We start from the raw sequence: 27,812 nt of genomic DNA, 5'->3' as shown, positions 1-27,812 counted from the left end.
GGCAGGGAGAGAGGGGGGGGGAAGCAGGCTCCCCGCCGAGCAGAGAGCCCGATGTGGGGCTCGATCCCAGGTCCCTGAGATCATGACCTGAGCCAAAGGCAGCGGCTTAACCCACTGAGCCAGCCAGACACCCCAACATAAATGCTTTTATTCATAACTTTAAATTCAACTACTTCCAAGATGATTCGAGCTGACTGCTTCTACTACTAAAAACAGACAAATATCCCTTAAATCTCAAGATCTTCATCTCTTAATAAATTAAAAACCATGTAAATCACATTCCATGCAATACTATAAAAGTAACTGGCTTTTTTTAATAAGCTGTGGGTTATATTTCAAGAATATATAGTAACTATTGTTAGGTGCTATTTAAAAATACTGATAAAATTATGAACATCTTTATATTTTCCTTTCTATTCCATGAAGATGAATTAACACCTGCAGATTAAAGAGAAGGAAGAGCAGTTAAAACTGTTTTTAAACAAAATCAGTTTAATTGGCTATTTAAAGTATCATGCAGGAACTTATCAGATTAACAACTGAAAAATTAGGCCGTTAATCAGGAAAATGCTTAAAAATGCATTTGGAAGGTCTACAGTGTTTCATTCAAAATACAGATAAACATTTTATGATGTATATTCCTGATGATAAATACATCCGAGGTTAGGACACAGAGAAAATGAAACCAGTGGTCACCCGTACAGGACCTAGCAACGGTCCACCGGAGAATGTGAACGCTGAATGACCACGCCTCCACAGTCACTACATTCAACTACACACACACAGAACCTTTCCTCCCTCTAAAAAATCTTAACTTAAACCAATATGGCAAAGCTCAAATAGGTTCTCAGTATCAATTAGTGGACCCTAAATGGTTTAGTTATTTAACTTTTCATTCTTTGAGACAAAAATATTAGATATCTGAAAATATTTTATAAAAAAGAAAAGATCTGTCAGCTGCACAGGTAACCTTAAAAAAGAAATAGGAAAGTCTAAGGACTTTAAAACAGTTACAAATGTCCCCCATCTGCCAAGGCTCTCTGTTGGACTATTTTAAAGTTCTTAGATACGCATCTGGCTATGGATGTGACATGGGCTAACTCTTATTTTTAAAGCTAGTCAAGACTGAAACATCTGCACTTCTCCCACGTGAGCAGCTGCATGCGTCCCGCTTGCCCACCGGGCACTCCTCCCCTCCCTGTCTTCCTGCTGAACGCCGAGGACAGCCCCTCAAGGTTCCCTTTTCCCTTTCTGAAGTGCCAACCTCTGTGAGGGGGCAGAGACTCTTTGGGCCCCAGCAGTACTAGGCTGTATTCCAGAGCTGAGCCAACTCTAGGAACCTGAACGAGTTGAGGCACCCAAGAAGAAAGGCACGGGGGTGTTGAAGGTAAAGCTTACTTACCCCTCTGCCTGGCCCCCAAAGGCTCTGTTCTCCTTCACAGCATCTGGGCCTCCTCTTTTCCTGGCTCACTAACTCACTGTTTCCTGGCCAAGCTACCCCCCAACATACATACCACTAACAGTCCTAAAACCCCAGGACTAGGAGATTGGGACAAGGGGAACCCCAATTCCAGGACAAAACAGGAGACAGACAGATCCCTGATGACCAAAGCCAGGCTTCTGTTTTATAGGACTGCTCCTGCAAACATGATAGTTTTATGCTTCCTAGCCTAGCATGGTGCAACAGTTCGATATTTTGGATGCATTTTCAATTACACTGGCTTTTGTGGGCTGGCTAGGATCTTAAGCACCCCAGATGACACTGTTTTTATTTTAAAATGCTTATCAAACCCCTAATTTTTAAAAAACTTAGAACAGAACCCAGTTTGCTTGTATTATAGTTCCTATAAAACCACAGATAGGCAGAAAAAATAGTCCTTACTTAATCAAAAGTGGAAAAACAAGACACTGTTCCCTTGGGGTAGAGGTCAATGAGTTATATAAAGCAGTATTACCGATATTGGGGATTTCGTGCCCAGACTCCGGTTCCAACTGAGGCTCCAACAATGACCATCAACTTCCACAGCCATATTGGAGCAAAGACAGCCCAGTAACTCCACTGAATGATGCCATCCAGACGAAGGGCCAGCAGCACAGAGAACAGCAGGAGACAGGCGTAGATGAGGAATTTACTAGGAGAAAAGTAAAATGATTAAAGAAGACTCACTTTTACAAATATGTGATACTGAAATGGAGAGTCATAACAGCAGTATTTTTGAGCATGTGTAAAGAGTCACTAATTCAACATCGTGTATTAAAAAGTTCTATGTCATAGACATACTATGTTAGGGGATTAGCGAAACATAAAGGAGACTAAAATAAGTTCCCTGCTTTCCAGGGCTTCCTGGTAGGAGGGAGGCCGTACAGAAACACAGAATTATAATACAGCATGGTATGTGCTGGAATAGAGCAAGGATAGAGTGTGATGGGAAGCCAGAAGAAGAAATCTGGATTCTGTCTGGGGACTCGAAGAAGCAGGTTAAGTGATGCCCCTGGAGCTGGTTCCAGAAGATATGTGGAAAGCTGCTCGGCAAGAAAGACTGTGAGAGGAGGGAGCATTCCAAGCAGAAGGAACTAGATGTACTAAAACATGGAGACTGAAAAAGGCTGACATGTTTTAGATATGGTCAAGTTTTGTCACCAGCTAATCATTTGATTTTATTTTTTAAAAGGTATAGCATTTTTATTTATTTTTTAAAGATTTTTATTTATTTGACAGACAGAGCTCACAAGTGGGCAGAGAGGCAGACAGATAGAGATGGGGAGCAGGCTCTCTGCGGAGCAGAGAGCCCAATGCAGGACTCGATCCCAGGACCCTGAGATCATGACCCGAACTGAAGGCAGAGGCTTTAACCCACTGAGCCACCTAGGCGCCCCAGTATGGCATCTTTAATCTGCCGTGTTCAGATACAGTAACATTTTAGTACCTGTATTATACTTTCTGTGACTGAACAGATTATACATGCACACTCACATTTCACATAAAAGGGACTTCCTGGGGCACCTGGATGGCTCAGTGGGTTAAAGCCTCTGCCTTCGGCTTGGGTCATGATCCCAGGGTCCTGGGATGGAGTCCCGCATCGGGCTCTCTGCTCAGCAGGGAGCCTTGCTTCCCTTCCTCTCTCTCTCTGTCTGCCTCTCTGCCTACCTGTGATCTCTGTCAAATAAATAAATAAAATCTTTAAAAAAAAAAAAAGAAACACACTTCATCTATTTATAAAATCACAGATTAAAACTGAAAGGAGAGAAAAAGTTATATCAAGCAAGCACTAACCAAAAGAAAGCTGGAGTGGCATATTAACACCTGTTTTAGTCCTCTATTGTTGCTCTAATGAATCACCACAAACTTATTAGCTCACAGTTGTATATGTCAGAAGTCCAGACGAGCTTGGTTGCTTTGGCTGCTCAGATGCTTATAAGGCTGAAACCAAGACGTCAGTCGGCTGGGCTCTTATCAAGGGATCCCGGGAAGAATATGCTTCCAAGTTCATTTGGGTTGCCGGCAATTTGGTTTCTTGTGGCTGTAGGACTGAGGTCTCAGTTTCTTCATGCGCTGTCAGCTTGCGGCTGCTCTTGGACCCCAGAGACCCTCTCTCATCCCTGCACATAAGCCTTTGCATCTCAGAGCCAGCAACAGCATATGGAATCTTTCTCACACTTAGAATTCTTCTGACTTCTGCCACATTGCTCCTGCTTCCAGTGAAAGCTCTCTGCTTAGAGGAGCTCATGTGACAGACTGGGTCCACCTGGGTAATCCAGGATACTGTTCCTATCAAGTGCAGAACTGTGATAGGCAGAATTCTAAAGGTGTTCCTCCAAATTCCTGTCTCCTGGTTAATCAAACACTAATCTAGGTACTAATATGAAAGGACTTTGTAGTTGGAATTAAGGTTACCTATCAGGTCACCTTAATATAGGGATATTAGTGCGTCAGGGCGGCTCAGTGGGTTAAGTGTCTGCCTTCGGCTCTGGTCAAGATCCCAGGGTCCTGGGATCAAGCCCCACATCGGGCTCCCTGATTGATGGGGGTCTGCTTCTCCTTCTCCCTCTGCCTGCCACTTCCCCTGCTTGTGCTCTCTCCCTCTTTTTCTCACTGTCTCTCTCTCAAAAATAAATAAAATCTTTTTAAAAATAGGGAGATTATCCCACATTATCCAGGTGAGCCCAATGTAATCATATGAATCCTTAAATGCAGAAAAAGGAGGCCTACAAGTGAGTCAGACCCAGCAGAAGAGGAGAGATGAGGCAGAAGGGGAAGTCAGAAAAATTCTAAACATGAGAAGGATTCAACCTGCTTTTGCTGGCTTTGAAGACGGAGGAAGGAAGCCATGAGCCAAGGAATGCAGGCAGATTCTAGAAGTTGAGAATGATTCCTGCCAACAGCCAGCAAGAAAAATGGGGTTCTTAGTCCTACAACTGTAAGGAACTAAATTCTGACAACAACCCAAAAGAGTCTGGAGCAGATTAATCCCCAGAGCCCCAGAAAGGAATGCGGCCCGGCCCACACCTTGATTTTGGCCTTGTGAGACTCCAAGCAGAAAATTCAACTTAGCCCTGGTATACCCACACTTCTGACCCACAGAAATGTGAGATAATAAGTTCTGTGTCGTTTTACAACACTACATCTGTGCTAATTTGTCATGGAAACAATAGAAACTAGTACTATAACCTTAGACACTTCTGCCAAGTACCCCCTACCATGTAATACAACAGTCAGAGATTCCAGAGCTTAAGGCCTGGATATCTTTGGGGGCCCACTCTGCCTGCCACAAAATAAGACAAGTTGTGTTTTTGAACAAGAAATATTACCAGTGACAAATAGGGGCAGTTCATAATGATAAGAGGTCAATTTGTCAAAAAGCATCTAACAACTACATATTTGTGTACCTAATAACAAAACTTCACGATACATGTAGAAAATACTAAGGAAAAATGGAAAAATCCACAATTATTGAAAATTAACACCTCTCAATAACTGACAGAACACACAGAAATTACTAAGGATACACAAGAACGTAATAACTCTATCAACCAACATAGCCTAACTGATACTGATAAAGCATTCCTCCTCCAACAGCAAAATACACATTCCTTCCAAATGCACGTGCAGGCTGAGGAGAGGCAAGGAAGGAGAAGGCCTCATCAAGACAGACTGAAATCTGGGTCATAAAACAAGACTCAACAAATTTAAAAGGATCAAAGTCATAGAAATTAAATCTCCATACACGATGAAATTAAACTAAATGTCAACAACAGAGAGACATCTGGAAAATTCTCAAAATACCTGCATATTAAACAATACTGTTCTATATAATCCATATGTAGAAGAAAAAAAAAAACACAAGGAGATTTTGAAAAATTCCAGACGAAATGAAAGTAGAAATACAGCCTACTAAAATTTATGGAGCTCCAGCTAAAGCAGTACTTAAGGGAACTTTATAGCATCAAATGCTTACATTAGAAAAGATCTAAAGTCAATGATCTAAGATGCACCTTAAGAAACTAGGAAGAGGGGGTGCCTGGGTGACCCAGTTGGTTGGGTGTCTGCCTTTCACTCAGGTCATGATCCTAGGGTCCTGGGATTGAAACCCATGTTGGGAATCCCTTCTCAGCAGGGAGTCTGCTTCTCCCTCTCCCCCTTCCCCTGCTTGTGCTCTCTCTGGTTCCCTCTCTCTCAAATAAATAAATAAATAAAATCTTAAAAAAAAAAAGAAACTAGGAAGAGAAGGAAATTTTAAAAAGTAAGCAGAAGAAAGGAAATGATACAAATACAAGTGCAGGGGAAACACAAACATCCTGTAGGATTCCATATAGCTGAGGGTCTAGAAAAGGCAAAAGTGTAGATACAGAAAATCTGTCAGTGTGGTTACCAGTGGTTGTGTGGGAGGAAAAAGTGGACTATGAAGGGACAGGAGGGAATTGTTTTGGCAGTGATGAACTGTGTTATACCTAGATCTTTGTTTGGGTGGTGGTTACACAGATAGATGGATTTATCAAAACACAGAGGGATGGGCGCCTGGGTGGCTCAGTTGTTAAGCGTGTGCCTTCAGCTCAGGTCAAGATCCCCGGGTCCTGGGATTGAGTCCAGCATTGGGCTCCCTGCTCAGCGGGAAGTCTGCTTCTCCCTCTCCCACTCCCCCTGCTTGTGTTCCCTCTCTCAATGTCTCTCTCTCTGTGTGTCAAATAAATATATAAAATCTAAAAAAAAAAATGCAGATGGCTGTGCACTAAAAAAGGGTATGTAAAATATACTCCAATATATTTGCGCATATGTACTGATCTACCTGTGTGTACACAACCACCTCAGTAGCTGGCATTTGCAGGATGTTTATGACATGTCAAGACTGCGCTGCTTTCCACGCACTACCTCACTTCAGCCTCAGAACCGCCCTTGCAAAGGAGGCACCTTCACTATTCCCATTTTACGGATGAGGAACAAAGGCTTAGATGTTAAATAACTTGTCCAAGCAGCTAGCAGTTCAGAGAGCTGGGATTCACACTAAGAGCTATTTGACATTTGACCCCAAAGTCCTTTTAATACCAGCATTACGCTGATAATTCAACAGTCCTGGAAAAGTATCTGGAGAGATACACGCTAAGAATTAACAACGATCTCCAGTGGGGAGGATTAAGGACAGTCTTTACATTCTTATGAATGACTTTTTTTTAAGGTACACGTACTGTACTTGCATTATGAAAAACAATGTAAGAAACATCAATTGGAACAGGGAGGCTGTAAGGAGATGGGACTTACAAAAGTCAGCTCAGAAGCAAACCACCAAGAAGGTAAACCACACTGGGAGGACCATCAGATCTGGAAAGGTTGCTAACTAGAATATATATACTGCCTTTTTGTGTTGTAGTATTGTCATCTATAAAATCAGGGTAATATGTAACTCATAAGGTGGTTGTGAGTACAAGATAATGAATATGGAAAGTGCTTTGTGCAGAGCACTACATTAGTGGTTCTCAAAATGTTTTGTATCAGGTCTCCTTTACACTATTAAAAATTACTGAGGAACTCAAAGAGTTTTGTTTATATGGGTTATACCTATTATTATTCACTGTATCAGATTCTGAAACTATTTTTGAAATACTTATTAATTAATTCAAAAATAACAATAAAGTCACTACATGTTAACATAAGCAACATAATTTCAATGAAAAAATCATTTTCCAAAATATGTACCGTTTTGAAAATTTTTTAGATGTCTGGCTTCATAAAAGACACCCAGGTTTTAATATCTACATCTGCATTCATTCTGTTGCAATATGTTGTTTTGGTTCAAGCATATGAAGAAAATCTGGCTTCACAGAGATTCGTAGTTGGAAAAGAACTGAGTATTTTAATAGCTCTTTCCGATAATGGTGGATATTCTTCTTTGACAGGGTACTAAAAGTCAACCAGTGGTAGTTTCCTGAAGGTTAACCATGATGTGGAATCTGAAACCCTATCACTGAACTTTTTGTTGTCTGCTACATTAAAATCCACTGGTCTCTCTGGCACTTCAAAGGAATATTATTTATCCCTCTGTAATTATAATACCATGTAGGTTGACTGAAAAGTATCAGTTCACTGAGTAACAAAGATCTTTCAAATGTTGACACATTTCACTATACAAAGGCAAAAAATCAAATTAGCTACTGTCACAACCCATTTCCTCAGAAATATGTTAGTATTGGGAGGCTGTCAAGTTCATGGGGGTAGATAAAACTATTTAAAAATTTCTATTTCCCTTGAAAGCTCAAATTTTACTGTTTGTAAAAACACCATCAGTTGTTTTTCTTGTTGAAAACATTGAAAGCACTCCAACAACAGTTTCTTACATTTTAAGTTAGATTTGTGTTTATTGTGTGTCAGTGCTGTTATTTCCAAGTTACAAGTTCACTTGGATTTGCAAGAAAAACGTCTGCCAAGTGCCCTAGTACAAACAGCCACAGTGTTGTCTGCGTTGTCCTCCCAGGGAAAACTGGTGTCCATGAAAGACACAGCTTGCAGCCCAGGCCACGAGCAGGGTTTTGGTTGTTGCTGCTGCTGCTGAAGTACTCTGCACCCACCGTGGGGCTTGCACTTGTTACAACCCTGAGATCAAGAGTCAGCAGGCTCTACTGACGGAGCCAACCGGGTGCCCCACGCCTCCCACCCCCAGTGTTCTCCCTCGAGTCAACCGCCGCACTTCTGTACACAGCAGATAGCCTCTCTGCATTCTTCCCGTTCTGTCACACAGAATATTAAAAGGGATGTATACTCAAGGGTCAATATTAGTGAGACCTTTTTTTTCTGCTTTATTAAGGACATCCTATGAGAAGCTGGCTTTTTTTTTTTTTAACCTGCAAACGTACCACAGCGAAGAATCCAGTGCCTACCAGTACAGTTTCACGTCACTGGCTTGCTCTGTGCTCAGGTGGCAGCCGCTGGCCCCTCACTGCTTCTGCACCGTCAATGCAAATGGCAATACATAGAGAGGCAAAGAACGTCGTAGTGTTATGAAAACAGTCGTGACCTCACAGAGCCCTAGAAAGGTTCTCAAGTGCCCCTAACGAGGGGTCTGTGAAAAATGGTTTGATAACTGCTGCATTGCATACATGTTAGTTATGATGATTAATGCTCAAAACCAAGGGAGGCTTTTATGAGCTGCTACAAAGACAAAGAGAGCTACCACTGCAAGAGGCCAAGGTAACAATGACCTCACCACTAGACTCTGGAGAAGAAAAAGGCTTGAGGGGGACTCACAAGCTGATAGAAATGGAGTGATCACCCTAGAGAAAGGATTCAGCAGAAGCAACTTTTTCTCTCTGAAAGCCCAGGGGGATGCCTAGTGTGAAAACCAGAAAACCAGAACCAATCTGTCAACCAAAGCCTATGGCTACACATATCATTACCAGAAACAATAGACTTGAAAACATACAATTAAAAAAAACTGCATCAGAATATTAACAAATGCAAGGACACTGGTAAACACAGGACTCGTAGGTAAATTAAATAATACATAGAGGTAAAATTTTTCTAAAGGTTTTTCAAACTATAAACAAAAAATAGATGAGGTGCAGGGAGAGTAAACCCTCTGAGCTAAATTCATGATCTTCCCTAAAGGAGAGGGTTTTTTAATTTAATTGAAGAAAATAGTAGATATAATGAAAACAGAAGTACTAAAACGTTTAAAATGTTGGAAAAGTGGTAACTTTATAATTTTTTATGTAAGTTAAAAGGAAATTAAAAGTTCTGGGTCTACTACATGAAAAACGAAAAATAGAAACATGATGAACAGGACAGATAATAATACAAAAATGTAATTCCTTCTTCAAATACTGGGGTTGAAAAATTATAAATAGGATGAAATGTTCTTGTATTACTCTCCTATTGCTTTCATACAAAGTTACCACCAATTTATGCTTAAAAAGCATAAATTCATTATCTTTACTCTTCCAGACATCAAACATCTGAAATCGTTTTTTTTTAATTAACAAATTTTTTCTTTTTTTTTTTTTATTAACATATAATGTATTATTTGCCCCAGGGGTACAGGTCTGTCAATCATCAGGCTTACACATTTCACAGCATTCACCATAACACATACCCTCCCCATTGTCCATCCCCCAGCCACCCTGTCCCTACCCTCCCACTGCCCAGCAACCCTCAGTTTGTTTCATGAGATTAAGAGTCTTTTATGGTTTATCTCCACCCCGATCCCATCTTGTTTCATTTTTTCCTTCCCTATCTCCACAACCCCCTGCCCTGCCTCTCAAATTCCTCATATCAGAGAGATCATATGATAATTGTCTTTCTCTGACTGACTTATTTCGCTAAGCATAATACCCTCTAGTTCTATCCGTGTTGTTGCAAATGGCAAGATTTCATTTCTTTTGATGGCCGCATAGTATTCTGTTGTATATATAGACCATATCTTCTTTATCCACTCAATCTGTTTGAAATGGTTTTCTCACTGGGCTAAAATCAAGATGCCACCAGAGCTGAGATCCTTCCAGAGACTCTAGGAGAGACTCTTTCCCTGCCTGACCAGCTTCTAGGGGCTGTCTTGTAGTCCGTTGGCTCATGGCTCCTTGCTACAGTTTCAAAGCCAGTAGGGGAAAGTCCAGTTCTCCTTATAGAGACTCACTCTGATCTCCTCTTCTGCCCTCCCTCTTCTACATTTAAGACTTGTGATTATCAGTCTTGCCAGGGAATCCAGAATAATCTCCCTATTTTCAGGTCAGCTGATTAGCAACCTTAATTCCATCTGCTACATTAACTCCTCTTTGCCATGTAATGGAATGTATTCCTAGGTTCCTAGAATTAGGATGTAGGTATATTTGGGGGATCATTATTCTGCCTACCAGAGACCTATAATAAGAAAGTTCACTTACTGGATTAAAAAATAAAATCTGAATCTGTTGCATTCAAGAGTCACATCTGCAACCGATATCAAGTCAAACCAACTACAAGAAAGTAGATGACAAAGGTTTATCATGTTTGGGTAAGGAAGAGAGAAGCAGTTTACTAGTACAGTAATTTGGTAGATTTCAAAGATAAACTATTAAAATACTAAAATGACTAACAATGGTACACAGTGAAAGACTAGTAACATGGCCATAGAAGACGGTAATAATCTGACCATTTTTCTATCAAGAATATACAGAGATACTTTCACTGTGGGCTTCTACCTGCCGCTATTAAATAATCACAGATAAAGCAGACAAAACTCCTAAGTAAACTACGGAAATGAACACTACAGTAGACAAAAAATGGCATGGTTCTATAGCATCAAGTAACAGGACAAAAATTATGTTTTCATTACAATCACACATACAGATTTTTCCAGATTGGGGAGAAAAAGGATCATGGGCACTGATACGAAATAAAAACAAATCTAAAGGAGGCGCATGATGTAATGAGCACTGGGTGCTGTATGCAGCTGATGAACCACACTAAATTCTACCCCTGAAACTAGTAATACACTCAATGTTAACTAACTTCAATTTAAATAAAATCTTTTTTTAAAAGATTTTTTAAAAATTTATTTATTTGAGAGAGAGACAGTGAGAAAGAAAATGAGAGGTGAGAAGGTCGGAGGGAGAAGCAGACTCCCCATGGAGTAGGGACCCCCGATGCAGCACTCGATCCCGGGACTCTGGGATCATGACCTGAGCTTAACCAACTGAGCCACCCAGGTGCCCTAAATAAAATCTTTAAAAAATTAAATTAAATTAAATTAAATTAAATTAAAATACTGCGTGCCTTCAAAGTATGGAATGTATAAAAATGAGAAAGGAAGTCTCTGCCCCAAAGTTGCTCAAAGACTAACAGGAACAGAGGGAGGTGATCTATCAACATGTAACTATGTATCATCTACACCAGTACATGGAAAATTGGTATCTCTGGGAGAGTTGGGAAGGGAGGTGGGATCTGGGCAGTAGGTTGGGGACAGGGAATTCCAGACAAAGGGATAAGATTGTTTAAGGTATGAAACAGCTTCGGGGCACCTGGGTGGCTCAGAGGGTTAAGCCTCTGCCTTCGGCTCAGGTCATGATCTCAGAGTCCTGGGATGGAGCCCGAGTCGTCGGGCTCTCTGCTCAGTGGGGAGCCTGCTTCCCCTCTCTCTCTGCCTGCCTCTCTGCCTGCCTGTGATCTCTGTCTGTCAAATAAATAAATAAAATCTTTAAAAAAAAAAAGTATGAAACAGCTTCGTTGTACCCCAGAGGACTGGGACATGCAGAATGAATTCTATAAATCTTGGGGTGTGAGGAGCTAGGCAGACAGGAGGAAAGGCACCAGACAAATTCAGGGGAAAGTATGCTGCGGCAACAAGGTAGGGGGACTCGAATATTAAGGTAAAGCCCTTGGAATTTATTAATTGGCAATGGGGAGCCACTGAAGATTTTCTGAGCAAAAGAAAGGTATAGAAGGCATAGAAGAATGTGTAAGGTAGATTGTAACTGGGAGAGACTGGAAGCTGAAAATTCTACATAACTCATAATAAACTGACAACAATGGATTTAACATGGCCTAACCATATGGATCTTTCTCAATGTTCGCTTGTGAAGCAGTGCAACAGAGCTAAAGAGATCATTTGTGCAACTCTGAACTTTCTGGTCTTTGTGAGCAAAATGCTGATAATACTACCTCTACCATGTGGTGCTGAGGTAAGAATTAAATAACCTATCAGAAAGGCCCTATTGCAAGGCTTGGCGACAAGCAGGTAATGCTCAATAAATGTTCGTTTCCCTCCTTAAGTAATGACTAAATCATGACGAAACAGAACACTATTGAAGAATATTTAAAATACTAGTAAAACGCAACTAAATATCAAAACTTCCAGGCCGCCGCCAAAGCAAGACTCAGAGAAAACACAGCCACTCCAAAAGTGGAACTAAAAGCAGAAAAGAAAAGAAAGAAAAAAGAGACAAAGGGAAAACTACTGAACTAAGTTTCTATCTAAGAAATTTAGGAGGAAAAAATACCAAAGGAGCCAAAATATGGAAATTGTAAAACTAGAAGCAGAAATACAGATACAAAAGCCGAACCAATCAGTAACACCAACAGCTGGTTCTCTGCAAAAATGAACAACTACAAAGTTGATCAAATAAATTAATACACTCAGAAATTTTAGAAGATGTAATTTATACACACATTTGTAATTGGGGGAGAAGGAACAGTATGTCAACTACACCCAACACATTTGAGAGGCAAGTAAAAAAGATGACCACATATCAAAGCGGGAATTGCAAACCTGACTGGCAAGCAGAGAATACGATGCAGCCGTAACACAGTGACAAGAAAATTTATTTTTTAAAAAGTTGCAGTCAAAGCCTAAACTACTTTGAGTCACTTTTCAAGAAACACTTAAACCGGAGTCCAAGTATAAAAATAGACTTTACTTAATTCTCCACAAACCAGCAAATGGAGGTTCTGCTGGATGTTGTGGCATCAACCACTACTTCCTCGATTTCACTTTTCCAATTCCACCTTTAAAATGGATGTATTCCACTCTATGAATCTGTAATGCTGATACACAATCACGAAATAGTGTCACGGGGGTCAGTCTACAAAGCTAGTGTCCTCCCTGAAATGTGTATAGAGCTTTCTTGCTTGAGGCTCAAATTCCCTCTCTCCACTTTGCTGGGAAGGGAAGGGAAAGGGATGGAGGGAGGGAGAGAACATACCGAGGAAAAGAGATGACTCTGATGTAAAAGTTCTAGTATCTGTTTTCTGCAAATCCAAAGAATGCAACTTGGGGCGACTGGGTGGCTCACTGGGTTTAGCGTTTAGCTTCTGCCTTCCGCTCAGGTCATGATCTCCAGATCCTGGGATCAAGCCCCACATCCAGCTCCCTGCTCGGCAGTGAGTCTACTCCTCTCTCTTTCTCCCTCTGCCCCTCCGCTCTGCTCATTCTCTCTCTCTCTCTCTCTCTCTCTCAAATAAATAAAATCTTTAAAAACAAAAAACCCCAAAATAATGCAACTGGACTCAGTTTGGAGCCATCAGTCTTTTCCGGTTAAATGTGGCACGTACACATGCGCGCACATGCATGCACACGTGTGCACACATGTGTGGCACGCGCACGCGCTGGGTGACACATCCCCGTCCACACCTCTCTATGATTCCAGAGAATGGCTCCAATGGACCAACTGCTAACTGATGCACTCCCAGACTGTTAAAGGGGCTCTATCTCTTACGCTGAGCAGAGCCTTACTGACAAAATTTAAATTCTTTTGGTGGCAATTTAACTGGTTTTATTTTGATGAAAAATGTCTAAGAGCATCTAACCAGAAGGTGTAAGAAAGCACAAAAGCCCAATAAAAACCAATCACTCTTAAGGAGGACCAGAATGAGGGGCACCTGGGTGGCTCAGTGGGTTAAGCCTCTGCCTGAGGCTCAGGTCACGATCTCAGGGTCCTGGGATTGAGTCCCGCATCCGGCTCTCTGCTGGTCAGGGAGCCTGCTTCCTCCTCTCTCTCTCTCTCTCTCTCTCTCTCTCTCTCTTCTCCTCTCTCCCCCCTTGTGATCTCTCTCTGTCAAATAAATAAATTCTTAAAAAAAAAAAAAAGGAGGACCAGAATGAGGCCAGGCTGGAAGTTTCTCAGCTATGCAGTTGTGAGGGGAGGGGGCGTCACTCTCTCCCTAAGCCTACCTACTCCTGAGTCTGCTCACGTATTAATTCCCTAAGACTGGGGGATGCGCAAGCTCTGTGTAAGTGATCAATTCTACCTATTTTTTTGCTGCTACTAATATTCTACAAGAGAAAAGCTGTAACAATCTCACATAGCAATCATTTTTCTTACGACTAGGCCATAGCTGATAAAGTACGAATCATTAGATACGAAAGCCTATCTCAAGTTCATTTGAAGGCTTTCATCTTGAATTCTATAACAGGTACAACCTATGATCAGGCAAGGCAATTAGAAACCCCAAGCTCAGTACTGGGAAGCTTAACTCCTGGACTCCTGGGAAACCATCTAAAACTCTTCCCACCCGCTGTCTCTCGCTCACAACAGAGTCTCCGATGATACATGTCTATTTGTACTCAACATCTGCTCATTCAGCGCATTTATTGAATGCCTCAACATCCGGGACTTCAAAGAGCTCACAGACAAGAAAAATATGTGTGTAATTATCAAGTAATGGGAATGGTATTTTTAAAACCAGAAATTATGCATTCAAATGAGACTTGTCTCCTTTAAACAGTCCCCCTGGGAGGCAATGAGCTAATTCCACTTCATTGCTCAAACCAGCTTTGGAGCTTTCCTCCTGGAATCGCCTCGAGAGCCTGCAGTCAGTCCTTCTGAGTATCCTCAATGATGCCAACTCTTCACTGAGAGTGAATTCGATTTTTGGAAATGGCCTGAAGTCAGTCAGAGCCAAGTTTAGTGAATAAGATGTATGATCAAACTAGGTGGCACTCTTTGGGTTCAAAAATGATCCATGATTATGAAGCAATGAGACGGATTTCCTTGTATGTTTTGTAATCTGACTCCAAAGGAAACTTCAGATGAGTAGCAAGGAATCTGAGCAGTGAGTAGGTACACACATACTCCTCTTTCTCCCAAGTGGCTTCTTTGAGGGATAACACTCACTTGGATGTGTAAGCTCAGATACAAGGTTTGCTTTGTGCCATCACAACTCATAAACAGAAGGCTCCTTGGGATATGAGACCCACTGTGGGCCTGTCACTAAATTCGAGAGGTGCCACGGCATGCAAGAATGAACACAGGCTTCAGGAGGAGACCGGCTGACTCATGTTAGAATCCTGACCTGGCCCCTTGTCGCCTGTGTGACTTCAGGGAAGTCACAAACTCACTGAGACTCTGCGAAACAAGGTGATCATCTAACATGCAGGGCTGTTGCAAAGATCTGAGATAATGCTGAAAGCACTGCCACTGTGCCCAACCCGTGCTAGGTGCCCCAGAAGTCAAACCCATATAGTAACAACTTCAATAGAATCAAGAGGTTTTTCTTACTCTAGGTGACTTAAGATGACAGAACAACAGATAAACAGACATTCAGGTGGTGGGTGAGTAGTTCCTGAACAGTACCAACATACACTCACTACCGCTAGACCCGGAGCGGCTTTAAACAAAAAGCCCAGTAATACGTAAATGATATCTGCAGTGATCACTCACACCACGGGTACTATTTTTTTTTTTTAAAGATTTTATTTATTTATTTGTCAGAGAGAGAGAGGGAGAGAGAGCAAGCACAGGCAGACAGAATGGCAGGCAGAGGCAGAGGGAGAAGCAGGCTCCCTGACAAGCAAGGAGCCCGATGTGGGACTCGATCCCAGGACGCTGGGATCATGACCTGAGCCGAAGGCAGCTGCTTAACCAACTGAGCCACCCAGGCGTCCCCCACGGGTACTATTTTTAAATCATATGACACGTGCCACCTGCAGCACCGCCACCACACTGACCTTTGACCGCTGTCTGAGCACACTGGGCTCTCTCATGAACCCCGAGCCTCTCCATCCTCTGCCCCTCCTAACTCCCCTTTCCTGCCCTCTCGTCTGAGAAACCCTACAGTTATATTCTTCAAGACTGAGCTGTGGAAGCTTCCCTGACTGCTGACACAATTGGTGGCTCTGCCCCCTTGTGCTCCCACAGCATTTAGTTCCCTTCTCTGGCATGTCTCTTCCTGTGTTGAATTTTAATTTCTCTTCCCATTTCTGCTTCTCTTGCCAGGCTTGAGCATGGAGAGGAATTATATCTCTCTTATTTTTGTACTGAGAGCACCTAGCACATCTCTTGGCACACAGTAGGAACTCAGGAAATGCTGGATGAATGAATGCTTTAAATATAAATATTTTACAAATGACTGGTGAAGGCCAGGTAGCCATCCTTTGTTAACAATTACCAGAAATCACATCCATTTTTCCTAAAATCCAAGAAGAGACAAGATAACTTATGTAGAATGGTTTTAGAAGTTGCAGCACATGGAACTTTCTAAACGCTACTGACCTCCTTAGTACTCCATGCTCACATGACCGAACACCCAGAGCAGCATCCCTCAGCTTCGTCCCAGCCCAGCACACCTGTGGGATGTACCTCACTGTCAGGGCTCACTGCAGATGATCAAATGATCAGGGCCTAGCAGAGTTCTCACAGCTTCCAGCACTGCCTGGCTCCCAGGCCTGAAGGCCATCTCCAAGCCAGCAACAGGAGCAAGTTAGCAGAAAATTCCAAGGCTCCACGCTGTGACCAGGGTGCTGGCTTAATGTCATCTCCTCCCAGATCCCCACCTCCTACCTCAGAATCAGTCTGCCAGTTCTGTATACTGCTGAGAGTTGCCTACTCAATGAATAAGACTCCCTTGAGGAAGCCTCAGGCATTCAGAAAAGGACTTGGTGGGTCTAGTGTGCCTACTGCAGCGAGTCTTAACCTGTGCCGCTAAAAAGTTCACGATCAACCAGTTCTGTGCCAGATGGAAATAGGCGGAGGGTCAGCTGGCAGCCCTGTGCATCTGAGTGCTGCCACTTGTAAATCATTCTGTTATTGCAGTTTTCTAAACCTTTGGCAATACAGCAGTGGGCTCAGACTCACCAAGATCAAAAGGTTAGAAAGGAGAGCTGGAGCTATGGCCCATGCCTTGGGACTCACAAAACCATGATAGTGGCTATTTTTGTGACACACGTACTCCACAAATTAAAGCAGCCACATTCTGCCTTAGTGTCATGGTCTTTCCTGTCTCTCTAATGGAATGGCTGTATTCAGAAGGAGAGAAGATGAGAAGAAAGAGGACCAGGCCACAGACCATCAGGAATGCAGTGACTGGAAGAAGCCATTTTAGATTTCTCCTATAGGCTCCGGAGAGTCATTCATTCATTCATCCATCCATTCATTCCACAAATATTTAATGAGTCAGGTACCATTGCAGGTGCACAAGATACATAATGGGCAGAATCATGGCTCTGGTCCCACGGAACTTATAGTTTAGTAGGGGAGACAGGCATTAATCAAATAAACACACAAATATAAGGGTACAAATAAGTGCTATGATGGAAGAATTCAGCATGCTACAGAGATTGTATAAACAGGTATCAGTGGGCTCAGGCAAGTCAGAAAGGCTCCTCTCAGCAAGCAACAAGTGAGCTGAGATCTCAAGGATAAATAAGAGTTAATTAACTAGGTCAGGAGGAGAGGAGAGGGAAACATTCCTGGCAATGAGAACAGCATGTGCCAAGGTCCTGGGGTAGGAGAGAGATACTGAAGTGGTTCCAAATTAGAGGCAGGGAGAAAGGCAGCAACACCAAGGCTAGATGCCCTGGCACAAGGTATCTTCCCGTCTACACCCTCTGGTTTGCACTCTAGCTATCTAGAAGGCCCTCCTCAGCATGGAACAAGACTAAAGAATAACATCAAAAACTAGGTGTACCCACGAGACATGACACATCGTTAGCTAAAAAGTCAGACTTGCCAATATTACCTGACCACTGTCTTAGCAGTTACCACTGTGAGGCAACACGGCTCACTTCTACTGAAGCAACACTGTATCAGGACATTGGTGCCCTACAAAAGGTCTTTAGAGATGCATTTCAATTCCAGTAGAATTAAAGTGTTGACAAATATATTGATAATTACTATAAATCTGTTTAGATACCTAATATTTCATTGTAGTTTACATACACCAAATTTTAGGGGGTGGGGGAGAAGCCACAGGAAAAGAAAATGGTTAAGGATGTTATCTGTGCAGCACTACTGTGCTTGGCAACTGTTAGCCAGTTCGAACACTTGAGACAGTTCTTGGGTTCTGAATTATCTGTCACCTTGCAAAACTGTCCTGGAACCATCTATTTGCAAAGCACTATGCAATCAATCATGAATTTGGCTTCCCATCCTGCTGAGATTATACTCATTCTACAGATAAAACACATAAGCAAGTGGCCCAAGGACACAAAACAATTCAGATTTTACTTTTCTTCTTACCACCCTCACCAAACAATGTAGACACACAAGGCCCTTCCAACTCCAGCACCAATCCTGCTACCCTGTAGATCACTCCTCACCCCCTAGGAGTAGCAAAGGAAGGTGCTGCAGTCCCTCCTCCCTTACCTCCTCTCAACACGCTCCTGGATGCAGAACAGCTTCAAGGCCAACAGTGATAACGACTGCACCATGATTGGGACATTGGCACTCCAGACCAGAAAAGGAACTCAGTAGTGCTAGAAGAGGAACAGAGCACCTAGGAAGCCTCAATGGCTTGTAACTTAAAATGTCACTGTCCTCAGGGAGACTGCACTCCCAATACTCTCTCTCCATCTCTCCCAAGACTTCCCTTCATCACCCACAAGCAGTTCAGGCAGTGGTCTCCACTGGGTTCCCCCAGTACAACACTGCACAGTGCTACCAACCATCTATTTACAGGTCTTTCTCCACCCACAAGCTGGGACCTCCCAGCATCTGAAGCACCTCACATAGGACCTAGCATACAAAAGGCTGATTGAGGGCACAGATTCCCACCAGCAACTAAGGGAGACAGGTAGGTACTCCCTTCACAGACTAGTGGACTCAGAAGATCAATTAGGCCAACTCCTTATTTTTCGGATGAACAGAGAATATGTAACTCAGTCACATGGGGCCTGGTCCCTAATCCAGATCTTTGGGCTCAGTTTAGTCCCACAAACATTTTATAAGGGCCTGCTCTGTTTCAAACGCTGTGGGAGATGCTGGGGATAGTGAGGTGTGCAGGGGATGGTCTCTGCTTCAGGGCGCACACAGCATGGGGGAGGGAACAGAGTTACAGAATACTTGGGCAAGTGCAAGGACAGGCACTCGATTCCTTAATCAGTGTTCTCTCCACACTGTCCACTGGATGGATACTCCCCAGCTGGAAAACAGGACAACAGTGTCTACTTCCTGCAAATAAACTTACAGTGAAGACTGAGGAGACACCGTGTATGGGAAATCGTCAGGTTCACCCCCCAGAGGCATTATGTAAGGGACTGCCATACCCTGACACCGACTCCGAGGATTCAGCGTCGTTTCAGATATCACTCGACAAAGCAGCAAACAAGCTAGAGGTGGGCATACATCCAAGGAAAACCTCAAGGGCTCAGAGGAACCGGAGGAAACAGCTGGGGAGTGTGTGTGGCGGGGGGTAGGGGTGTTGGGTCAAGCGAAACGGCCCCAACGCGGGGAACAGAGGACAGGCGGCGGGGGGCGGGAGGGGGCGCTGGGCCAGCAGCCAGGGTGGGCTGGCCCAAAAGCAAAGGGGTTCCCGCGGGGCCGAGGGCGGAGGTGGGGGTGCTGAAGGCACCGGGAGCGGGAAGCACGGCCCAGAGAGCCGCTCGCACCGCGGGGAGCTGCCCCGCCGCCCGCCGTAGCCTCACTCCCGCCGCGCCTCCCCCGGCGGTGCCTCACCTCGGGTTGAAGTCCTGGAAGAGGCCCCTCAGGTTCATGGCGGAGAACTTCGCCGCGGCGGCCTCCTCCTCCCTCCCCCCGCGCCGCGCAGCCTGCGCGTTACAGCGGGTTCATGGTGCCGGCGCGAGCCGCGTCCCCCCCGCCGCCGCCGCCGCCGCCGCCGCCGCCACCACCGCCGCCGCCGCCGCCGCCCGGAGAAACCTGAGCCACCGCCTCCCGCCCCTCCTTCCAGGCTTCCGTACGGCGGCGGCGCATGCGCCCGAGCCCCGCCCCGCCGGCCGGGGAAGCGCTGCGAGCCGCGTGCGACGCCGCCCTCTTAGCTGGTGGCGACCGGAGGAGGCCGTGGCCCTGGTTTTCCCTGGGGCCCGCGGGGGGCGTGGAGGCTGGGAGAGATGGGGAGCCTGGGGGAGGCGGCGGAGAGCCGAGCGGGGAAGCCCCCTCGGCGCAGGCCTGCGGGAAGGAAACGCGCCACCCGGGAATCTCGCGGGGAGGTCTTCGCGGACACCTGTCACCTCGCCCTGCGGTGCCTTCGGGAAATTTCCCCTGAGCCTGGGCGGGAAGGGGGATAGTGGCCACGGTGACTCGTTGCATTTTGGCGTTCTCATCCCAGGCTTCACCTGTTAGATCTGTCGGTGACTCCCAAGTCTGCGTCTCCATTTCTCTCCCAAGGCCCAGGCCAGCATATGGATACGTGCTGGTGGTCCCACACTCAGGTAACCTAGTGCCACAGTCATCTTTCCTCCCAACCGCCTTCCCCTCCTGGGTTGCCCTCTCCGTTGGCAGCACAACTATTCATGGGGGCATCCAAACTGGAAATCTGGTAGTCATCTTCCTGTTTGCTGAGTTCAGAGACTTCTTGGCCCCTGCCTAGACTTTGTGGTCACTTCCCACCTGGCCTCCTCCTCCACTCCAGGCCATCTTACTTATAACTGCCAGGTTCATCTCCCTTGCACAGGTCAACATCTTTGGCCTCAATTTTTCTCCTCTGCAAAATGGAGATGATAAAACCGACTTCCTAAACTTGGGTAAGAGAGCGTACTTAACACTACTTGGTTCACACTAAGTGCTCAGAGAATGTAGTTGCTCTCTCGTGCTCTTTCCAGTTCCTACCTCCTCAAAAGTCTGTTTACTTTTGGAATTAGCTGGGCAAGTTCACAGCAGGTGACCTAGTCTACCTTCCTCACTTCCGGCTTATTTAAGACTTTTCCATGAGCACAGCAATACCTTAGACATTAGTCTAGTATCATTATGGGTAATAGTTGCACTTTGTTACAATAACAGAGTTTCATGAATGGCAGTTTTCATATGGGTTAGCCCTGGGGGTAGCTTGAGAAGATCACAATTATAATAGTCATACCTTGCCGTGATGTATCACCTTTCTTCCAAGAGACTGAAAACATTTCACAAGTGGTAATTAGGCTTCCCAAACCCACTGGCGAATGGATATCATTGTAGGAGCTGCCTTTCAATATGAGTAACCTGAATCAGGTTTGTCAGCTGCTGAAACACCAGAACCCAGTCCCAGAGTCTTTGGTCAGTTCCCTTGCCCATCCTCCAGGTAGAGTCCAGTGTCTACCCCTGAGGAGTTTCCCAGTGAACATTTAAATACACAAGAGAAAGCTGAGGCACAGAGAAGCTTGTCTGATGTGCCTTGAGCTACCCAGCTGGTAGAGGTACAGGAGCAAAGAGGCAGCAGGGGTTCCTGCCGACATTGCAGCCCGCACTCTGCAAAGAAGAGGTAGTTACCAGTGGCCAGACTGACCAGCACCATCTTCATTATTGATGACCTCCTCATAAAAAGGCATTAAGACTGAGATTGTTTGTCAGTTAAGATACTTGAACAGGAGATACTGTTGCCTTTTCAGAAACTTCACCAGCAGAGACCAGGCAGGCTGCTCAGAGTCCAGAGTCTTGAGGGCAGGTGCTACTTTGATGAGGCCCCAGGGAGTCCCAGAGCTGACCCACTGCTCTGCAGCTCACAGTCCCCCAGACATGACCAGGTTGTGAGGGATGCCCAGCCCAGGGAACAGAAAACCAATACACAAACCAGTTGTCAATGTATTCTTTTGTTCCAACAAGCCAGATTGCTGAGGGGAGCTTATAAACCTGTCCATGGGAGTAGAAGAGAAGGCCTCGTATCACTAATCTTCATGAAGTGGATGTACCTGGTCTGCCTCAGCCTCACTGGAGGTCCAGCCCTGTACTCTACCAGTGCTCTCATGGAAATAAAAATCAGAATATCCATGGGCACTTGGATGGCTCAGTCAGTTGATTGACTGCCTTCGGCTCAGGTCATGATCCTGGGATCCTGGGATTGAGCCCGCCTCAGGCTCCCTGCTCACAGGAGAGCCTGCTTCTCCCTCTCCCTCTGCCCCTCCGCCCTGCTTGTGTTCACTCTCTCTCTCTCTGTCGAATAAATAAATAAGTTCTGTAAAAAACATCAGAATATCTGGGTGTCCCTCTTGTCCTCTCTCCAGCAAGTGCAAAAGACACTGCTGCCAATCTCCTGCCAATCTCAGACCCCTCACTCAGTGGCCCGCCCTGAGCAAGGGCCCAAAACGTCACTGGCCTGCGTGTACAGACGTGTGAGTGACCCAGATATTGAGGAAAGACTCTGGGCCATACACAGGTTGATGCCCTCATCATCTCCCCTAGCCAACTTTGACTTGCCACCAAATTTCAGGGCCCACTTACTACAGACTATCAACATTCCTTATATAAAGGCATGAAATGGCTCAGGATTGAAAAAGCATGACCCCAAATAAGCCAGAAAGCACACTCATGTGGCTTTGGAGTGGGTACATGTTACAATGTCCCAAAAGCATCATTGTATATCTGGACCATGGTTTTGAAGACTACCTTGGATTTGTAACACCCTTCTGTTAAGTTGGTGGCTTGTCCAATTAAAAATTCACATTGTCTCCAAAATGATGGGGTGGAGGTCAGACTTCTCAGGAACAGGGCTGTGAAGGAGAAAATCCTGGTACCTACAGACACTTTGGTCATGGAGGGCCTGAATTAGGGGATAGAAGTGGCTGTGGCCCAACTCTCACACCACTGGGGCTCCTCCCCTGGGCTGCAGCAGGGTGGGGAGAGCATGGAATTAGAAGACTCAGACCAGCTTCATCACTGCTCTCGTGGAAGGAGGGACAGCTGGGATCCAATCCTGGGGAAGGCTGGCAGGTCTACTAAACTTCCTGAGGGACCAGCTTGGCAACATATTCAGCCGGGAGATGCAAGGTGCTGGCTGAAGGCTAACCCTCTCTCAACCTGAAATTCTCCACTCTAAGTTCCCCAAAGTCCACACCCCGAATTCCACCAATAAGAAATCACTGGGGACTACACTTGCGAAATGGACCCCTTGCTTCCTGAGAGGGCCCTTTGTTTCTAGCTACTTAAAGTTGACCTGAGTAAGTGTGTAGTCTTTCTGTTCCTGAGATCTCCCTGGGAGGTGGTTGGAGTCTGGATGAGGGTACAGTAGAACACATAGCTGGATTTGGGGGCTCAAGGAGCTTGGGGTGGAGGCTGGGAGCAATGGAAGAGACCAAGAAGGTAATATGTATGGTTCTGCTTGGATTTATAGCTGCCTCTGGTCTTCTTCAAGAGCCCAGAAGGAGTCTCTCTTCACCATAGATGTTTCCCTGAGGACAAGTGGGTCAGCATCCTTTCTGGAGCAAGCTTCCCAGTGAAGGAAGCAGGGACTATTTCCTTTTGGAAGGTGGAGTGGGCAGACTGTGTCTGGGCCCACAGAGCCATCGTGGTGTCCCTGTGCTATCCCCCCTGGACCTATCCGGTCACCAGGGGCTCCAGGAAGGCTTCCCATGTGGGGGAAGGAGACTCCTGGGATCCTGTCCTCCAATGAGATGTGCCTGGAAAGCCCAGGTCAGGTACAAGGGCCAGGCCTTTTGGGAAGGCAGGAAGAAACGTAGAGGTCACCAACTACTTGCCCACACACGTCCCTTCTCTCCTCCCCACTGTCCTGTTCTCATTCCTGTGTCTCACTCCCTGCTTGCCTTTTTCCCTTTGTGCTTGCACATTGGCTTTCTGTCACCTTTCTCTGGGACCCTCTGCCTTTACTAGTAAGATGTCCCCTTCTTCCCCATGTCTTCTCCTGATGTACCCTTCTGGCCAGGGCAGTCTGCAAACTTCACTCCTCTGTCAGCCTCAGCTAATGTCGGGCACTGTGGAAAGCACTGCTAACACTTAGTGTTGTATGCGATAAGCTTCCAGAGCAGGAGAACTGCTGAGCTGAATCTGAAAGGCCACGGAAGATTTCCAGTCTGGAGGAAAAGAAAGGGGATTGTAGGCAAAGGGAACAACCCTTTCAAAGGTGCAGAAGTCAGCAAGTGGAGGCAGTTGGACTTTTCGGGGAAAAATGTCCTCTATGTTCATTCTCTGTGGAGTTTCTGGAACACCCTTCCCTCAGGTAGGCCCTCTAGTTTGGGGTCTGAGTGCTCATCGCAAAAATGTTTTACCCAGAATGACCCCCGGACCAGAACAGGACTCAGTCAAGGCTGTACTAGAGTCTGTGTGTAAACGCAGCATACAGAGCCAGGCAACATGCAACATTTCAGTGAGGTTGTTCCACACATTTCGAATACAGGAAGATTGCTTTGTCTCAGTCTCCAGTCTATCCTGGGATCCTGTGGCCTCCTACGATGATTGTTTTCTCTGGCTTGATGTACAGCATGCTCCCCTGCCCTGCCTACTTGCAACCCTAGGCCAATGGGCAGTGAGGACTTAGCTGAGGAAGCCTGCTCAGGGAGAGCTCATGAAATGAATGCAGGAGTCAGACCATCCCAAGATCCCTTCTAACAAGTAGGCCTCCCTTCTCCATACCTCAAACTGGGCCCCCAACATCTGCCAGAACTATGATCTATTATTCCTCAGTTTGTAGTAGCAGCAGGCATGATCTGTGGACTCCCATTCTCCCTTTTTCCTACCACATTCTCCAGGTTATCGACATGCTGAGGGTTTTTTTGTTTTTGTTTTTGTTTTTAAGATTTATTTATTTATTTATTATTTATTTATTTATTTGACAGACAGAGATTACAAGTAGGCAGAGAGGCAGACAGAGAGAGAGAGAGAGGTGGAAGCAGGCTCCCTGCTGAGCAGAGAACCCGATGCGGGGCCTGATCCCAGGACCCTGGGATCATGACCTGAGCCGAAGGCAGAGGCTTTAACCCACTGAGCCACCCAGGTGCCCCGACATGCTGAGGGTTTTTGAGTCTTGTTATAGAATAAGTTGTACCATATTTGCCCAAGACCATCTATTTGAGATGGGTCATCCATTGGTAACTGATTGTCAAAGGAAAAAACCTTGCATCGATCAATTTACATGGGGATTGTAAGACATAAACTGATTCAGCAACATTAAAATGTGGGAAAGAACATACATCTTAGATGCCTAGTATTAATGGCTTCTTCTTACTGACTACCTACTTTGAGCTTGTCATTTTATAGACAGATGACACCTTCCATAATCTTTGTTAGGGGTTGAATTATAGTTTCCCTAAAATTATGCTGAACTACTAATCCCCAGGACCAGGGAAGGTGACCTCCTTTGGACATAGGATCTTTGCAGATGTACTCAAGTTCAGATGAGGTCATTAGAGTGGGCCATAATGCATCTGACTGGTGTCCTCATAAGAAGAGGGAAAGCTGGACATACACAGGTACAGAGGGAATACAGCCATGTGAGAAGGAAGAGACTGGGGTGATGTGACCACGAGCCAAGGAAAACTTGGGGATACCAGATGTTGGAAGAGACAAGAATAGAGCCTCCTCCAGAGCCTTCAGAGGGAGCATGACCATACCAACTCCTTGATTTTGGACTGTGAGCATCCATAAATGTGAGAGAAGAAATCCCTCCACATCTACTTTGTGGTATCTTGGTAGGCAGTCCCAGGAAATGAGTACAATCACACATCAAGGCACAGAAGTTGTACTGTTTTATCTTCCCTATGTTACAGAAGAGGGAACTGAGAGCCAGATATTGGACCAGCCCATGTGTATTTTCCCAACCCCATCAGATCACTATCTATCCTGAAATGGAGATGAGGAGTGGTGCACTCTAAGATAGAGGGTGTAAGGATAAAGTTTCCCGTGGAGGTGAGTTTTGGAACTATGGCCACTGAAGGCTGCTCTGGGGTTCAGCCATGGCCCTTGCTCTCCCATTCAACTGTCCAGTCTGGTCTCTTTCTCTCCTAGGTGGCTAGGTGACCCAAAGTTCTGCTGCAGGCTCATTCCCCGGGCAGGCTGGACGTCAGGCACACAGCAGGCCAGCAGTTCAAAACACCCATCCATGAGGTCTAAGGACTCTCACTGCCTGCCCACAGGGAGAGGGGTCTTTGGGAAGACCCTTCATCCAAGTGCTAGGTAAATGTGACTTTGCCCGGATGCTGTCTTGTGGATGTCCCTTGGTGTCACACCCCATACTTGCTCATGAAGAGCCCTAGGGCAGCTGCCAGTGACATCTGCCACAGACGAGGGCAGGTGAGAGCCAGGCAGGAAGTGCCCCTTGCCAAGGAGACTGGAGTTTAGAGCAGGCTTTGTCATGGCTGGGGGATGGGAGCTTCTCAGAGAAGCAGGACCATGGCTGAGATGCTTCACACCAGCCTATCAGGGGCAGGCTCAGGGCAACTACAGAACATCAGATCTTCCTGCTAATGGTCAGAGATCTCCTGTCTGGTATGCCCCACCATGGCCACAACTGCCAGGGACCTGGGTGATGTGTGTCAGCACAGACAATGCTGGAGAGAACCTTGCACTCTGGAAATGCCTCCCTGAGGGACCCCCATGGTGGTGTGTGGGGCATCGTGAGTGCTACATCCCAGCAGTCCATGATGGCCTGGATCAAACACCATCTCACACCCTTCAAGTCCATTCCCTCCAAGGACAGCATGCAGTGTCCCTGCTTCCATCCTGGAGTGCCCCACAGGCTCTGGTCCTGGGACTTGGGCCAACAGCATCCAATTCATGATATCATCCAGGCTCTAGCTCAACTCAGCCCCATCTGTGCTCCCATGACCCTCCCCTGCTCAGCCCAGGGCAGTCCAGATGGGATGCGGTGGGGGTGCTCCTCCTTCCACCTCTCCTGGGGTGGCTGAGCCTCTGCACAGCCTACTGCCTGGGAACCCGAAGCCCCCTCCAGCACGGCTGCTTTCTAAGTCCTCATTTCACTCTGAGGGTGTCTGGGGTGTGTGGGAGAGCATCCCAGCGACCACCGCCATCATCTGCTAGTCTTCCCTCTGCTCCAAAGGCCTGATTGCAGACACCAGGGTCCCAGCTGGCTCTGGGGGTGACTGACCAGTACACACGCCCTCTCTGGCTCAGCCTCGGGAAGCAAAATTTCAGAGTCACCCTCACAAGGCCATCAGTTTAATCAAACATTTGGTGTTACATAGGGAATTATTAGAAAATAACTCATAATCATAATGATTTGTCACACAATCACATGGCAATTATTATTATTTACCAACTTCTAGGAGACTCACCAAGATGCTATATTAAGTCATGCTGTCTCTTCCTGAACCACAGCAATTACGAAAGAGCATTTTCCCCCATTCACTGTCAAGTGGAGGTAACTGCTTATGAACATCAGCATTGCGGACTGAGAGGTTAGCAGTGGGGAGACAGGAGGACAAAGCCCCCAAGCTCTCCAGACTGAACCAAGGTTCAGGAGAGACTGGGTAGTGTGGGCAGCAAGGGAGACAGGGGCTGCCAGCTGGGACCCGGGAGGAGGATACCCCTTTCTAGCATGGCCACTTGGATACCTATCCTAGCTTCCCTGGACGTTATGGTTCTCAGGAGACTGATGGGTGCAGCTCTTGTCCCTAGAGAGTATGGATAGTACCCCACCAATTCCTGCAAACAGCTTCCTGTGGGGCAGCTCCATTTTTGAACACCTCCACCCCTGCCTTGCACTTTAAGGGTGCAGAATCTGGAGTCTCACACCTAAAAAG

At 45.6% G+C, this 27,812-nt stretch overlaps 1 protein-coding gene across 2 annotated transcripts in view; it reads right to left on the bottom strand.

Annotated features, from left to right (window-relative positions):
• The window catches only part of LOC111139202 (transmembrane protein 185A), a 32,581-nt gene extending 12,666 nt beyond the window's left edge, over positions 1–19,915 (bottom strand). For both annotated transcript variants that reach the window (XM_022491399.1, XM_022491398.1), the window contains exons 1-2: positions 19,849–19,915; positions 1,956–2,132 (exon numbers count right to left, since the gene is read on the bottom strand). In XM_022491399.1, the coding sequence (XP_022347107.1) occupies positions 1,956–2,132; positions 19,849–19,886 (215 nt within the window). In that variant the 5' untranslated portion in view covers positions 19,887–19,915. The remainder of the gene's footprint in view (positions 1–1,955; positions 2,133–19,848) is intronic.
• Between the last annotated feature and the right edge of the window lie 7,897 nt (positions 19,916–27,812).

The sequence above is a fragment of the Enhydra lutris genome, unplaced genomic scaffold (assembly GCF_002288905.1).
Source record: "Enhydra lutris kenyoni isolate GAN:26980312 unplaced genomic scaffold, ASM228890v2 scaffoldscaffold96, whole genome shotgun sequence".
NCBI lineage: Eukaryota > Metazoa > Chordata > Mammalia > Carnivora > Mustelidae > Enhydra > Enhydra lutris.
Note: the sequence above shows the minus strand (reverse complement) of the source record. Positions and strands in the feature narration are given on the sequence as shown.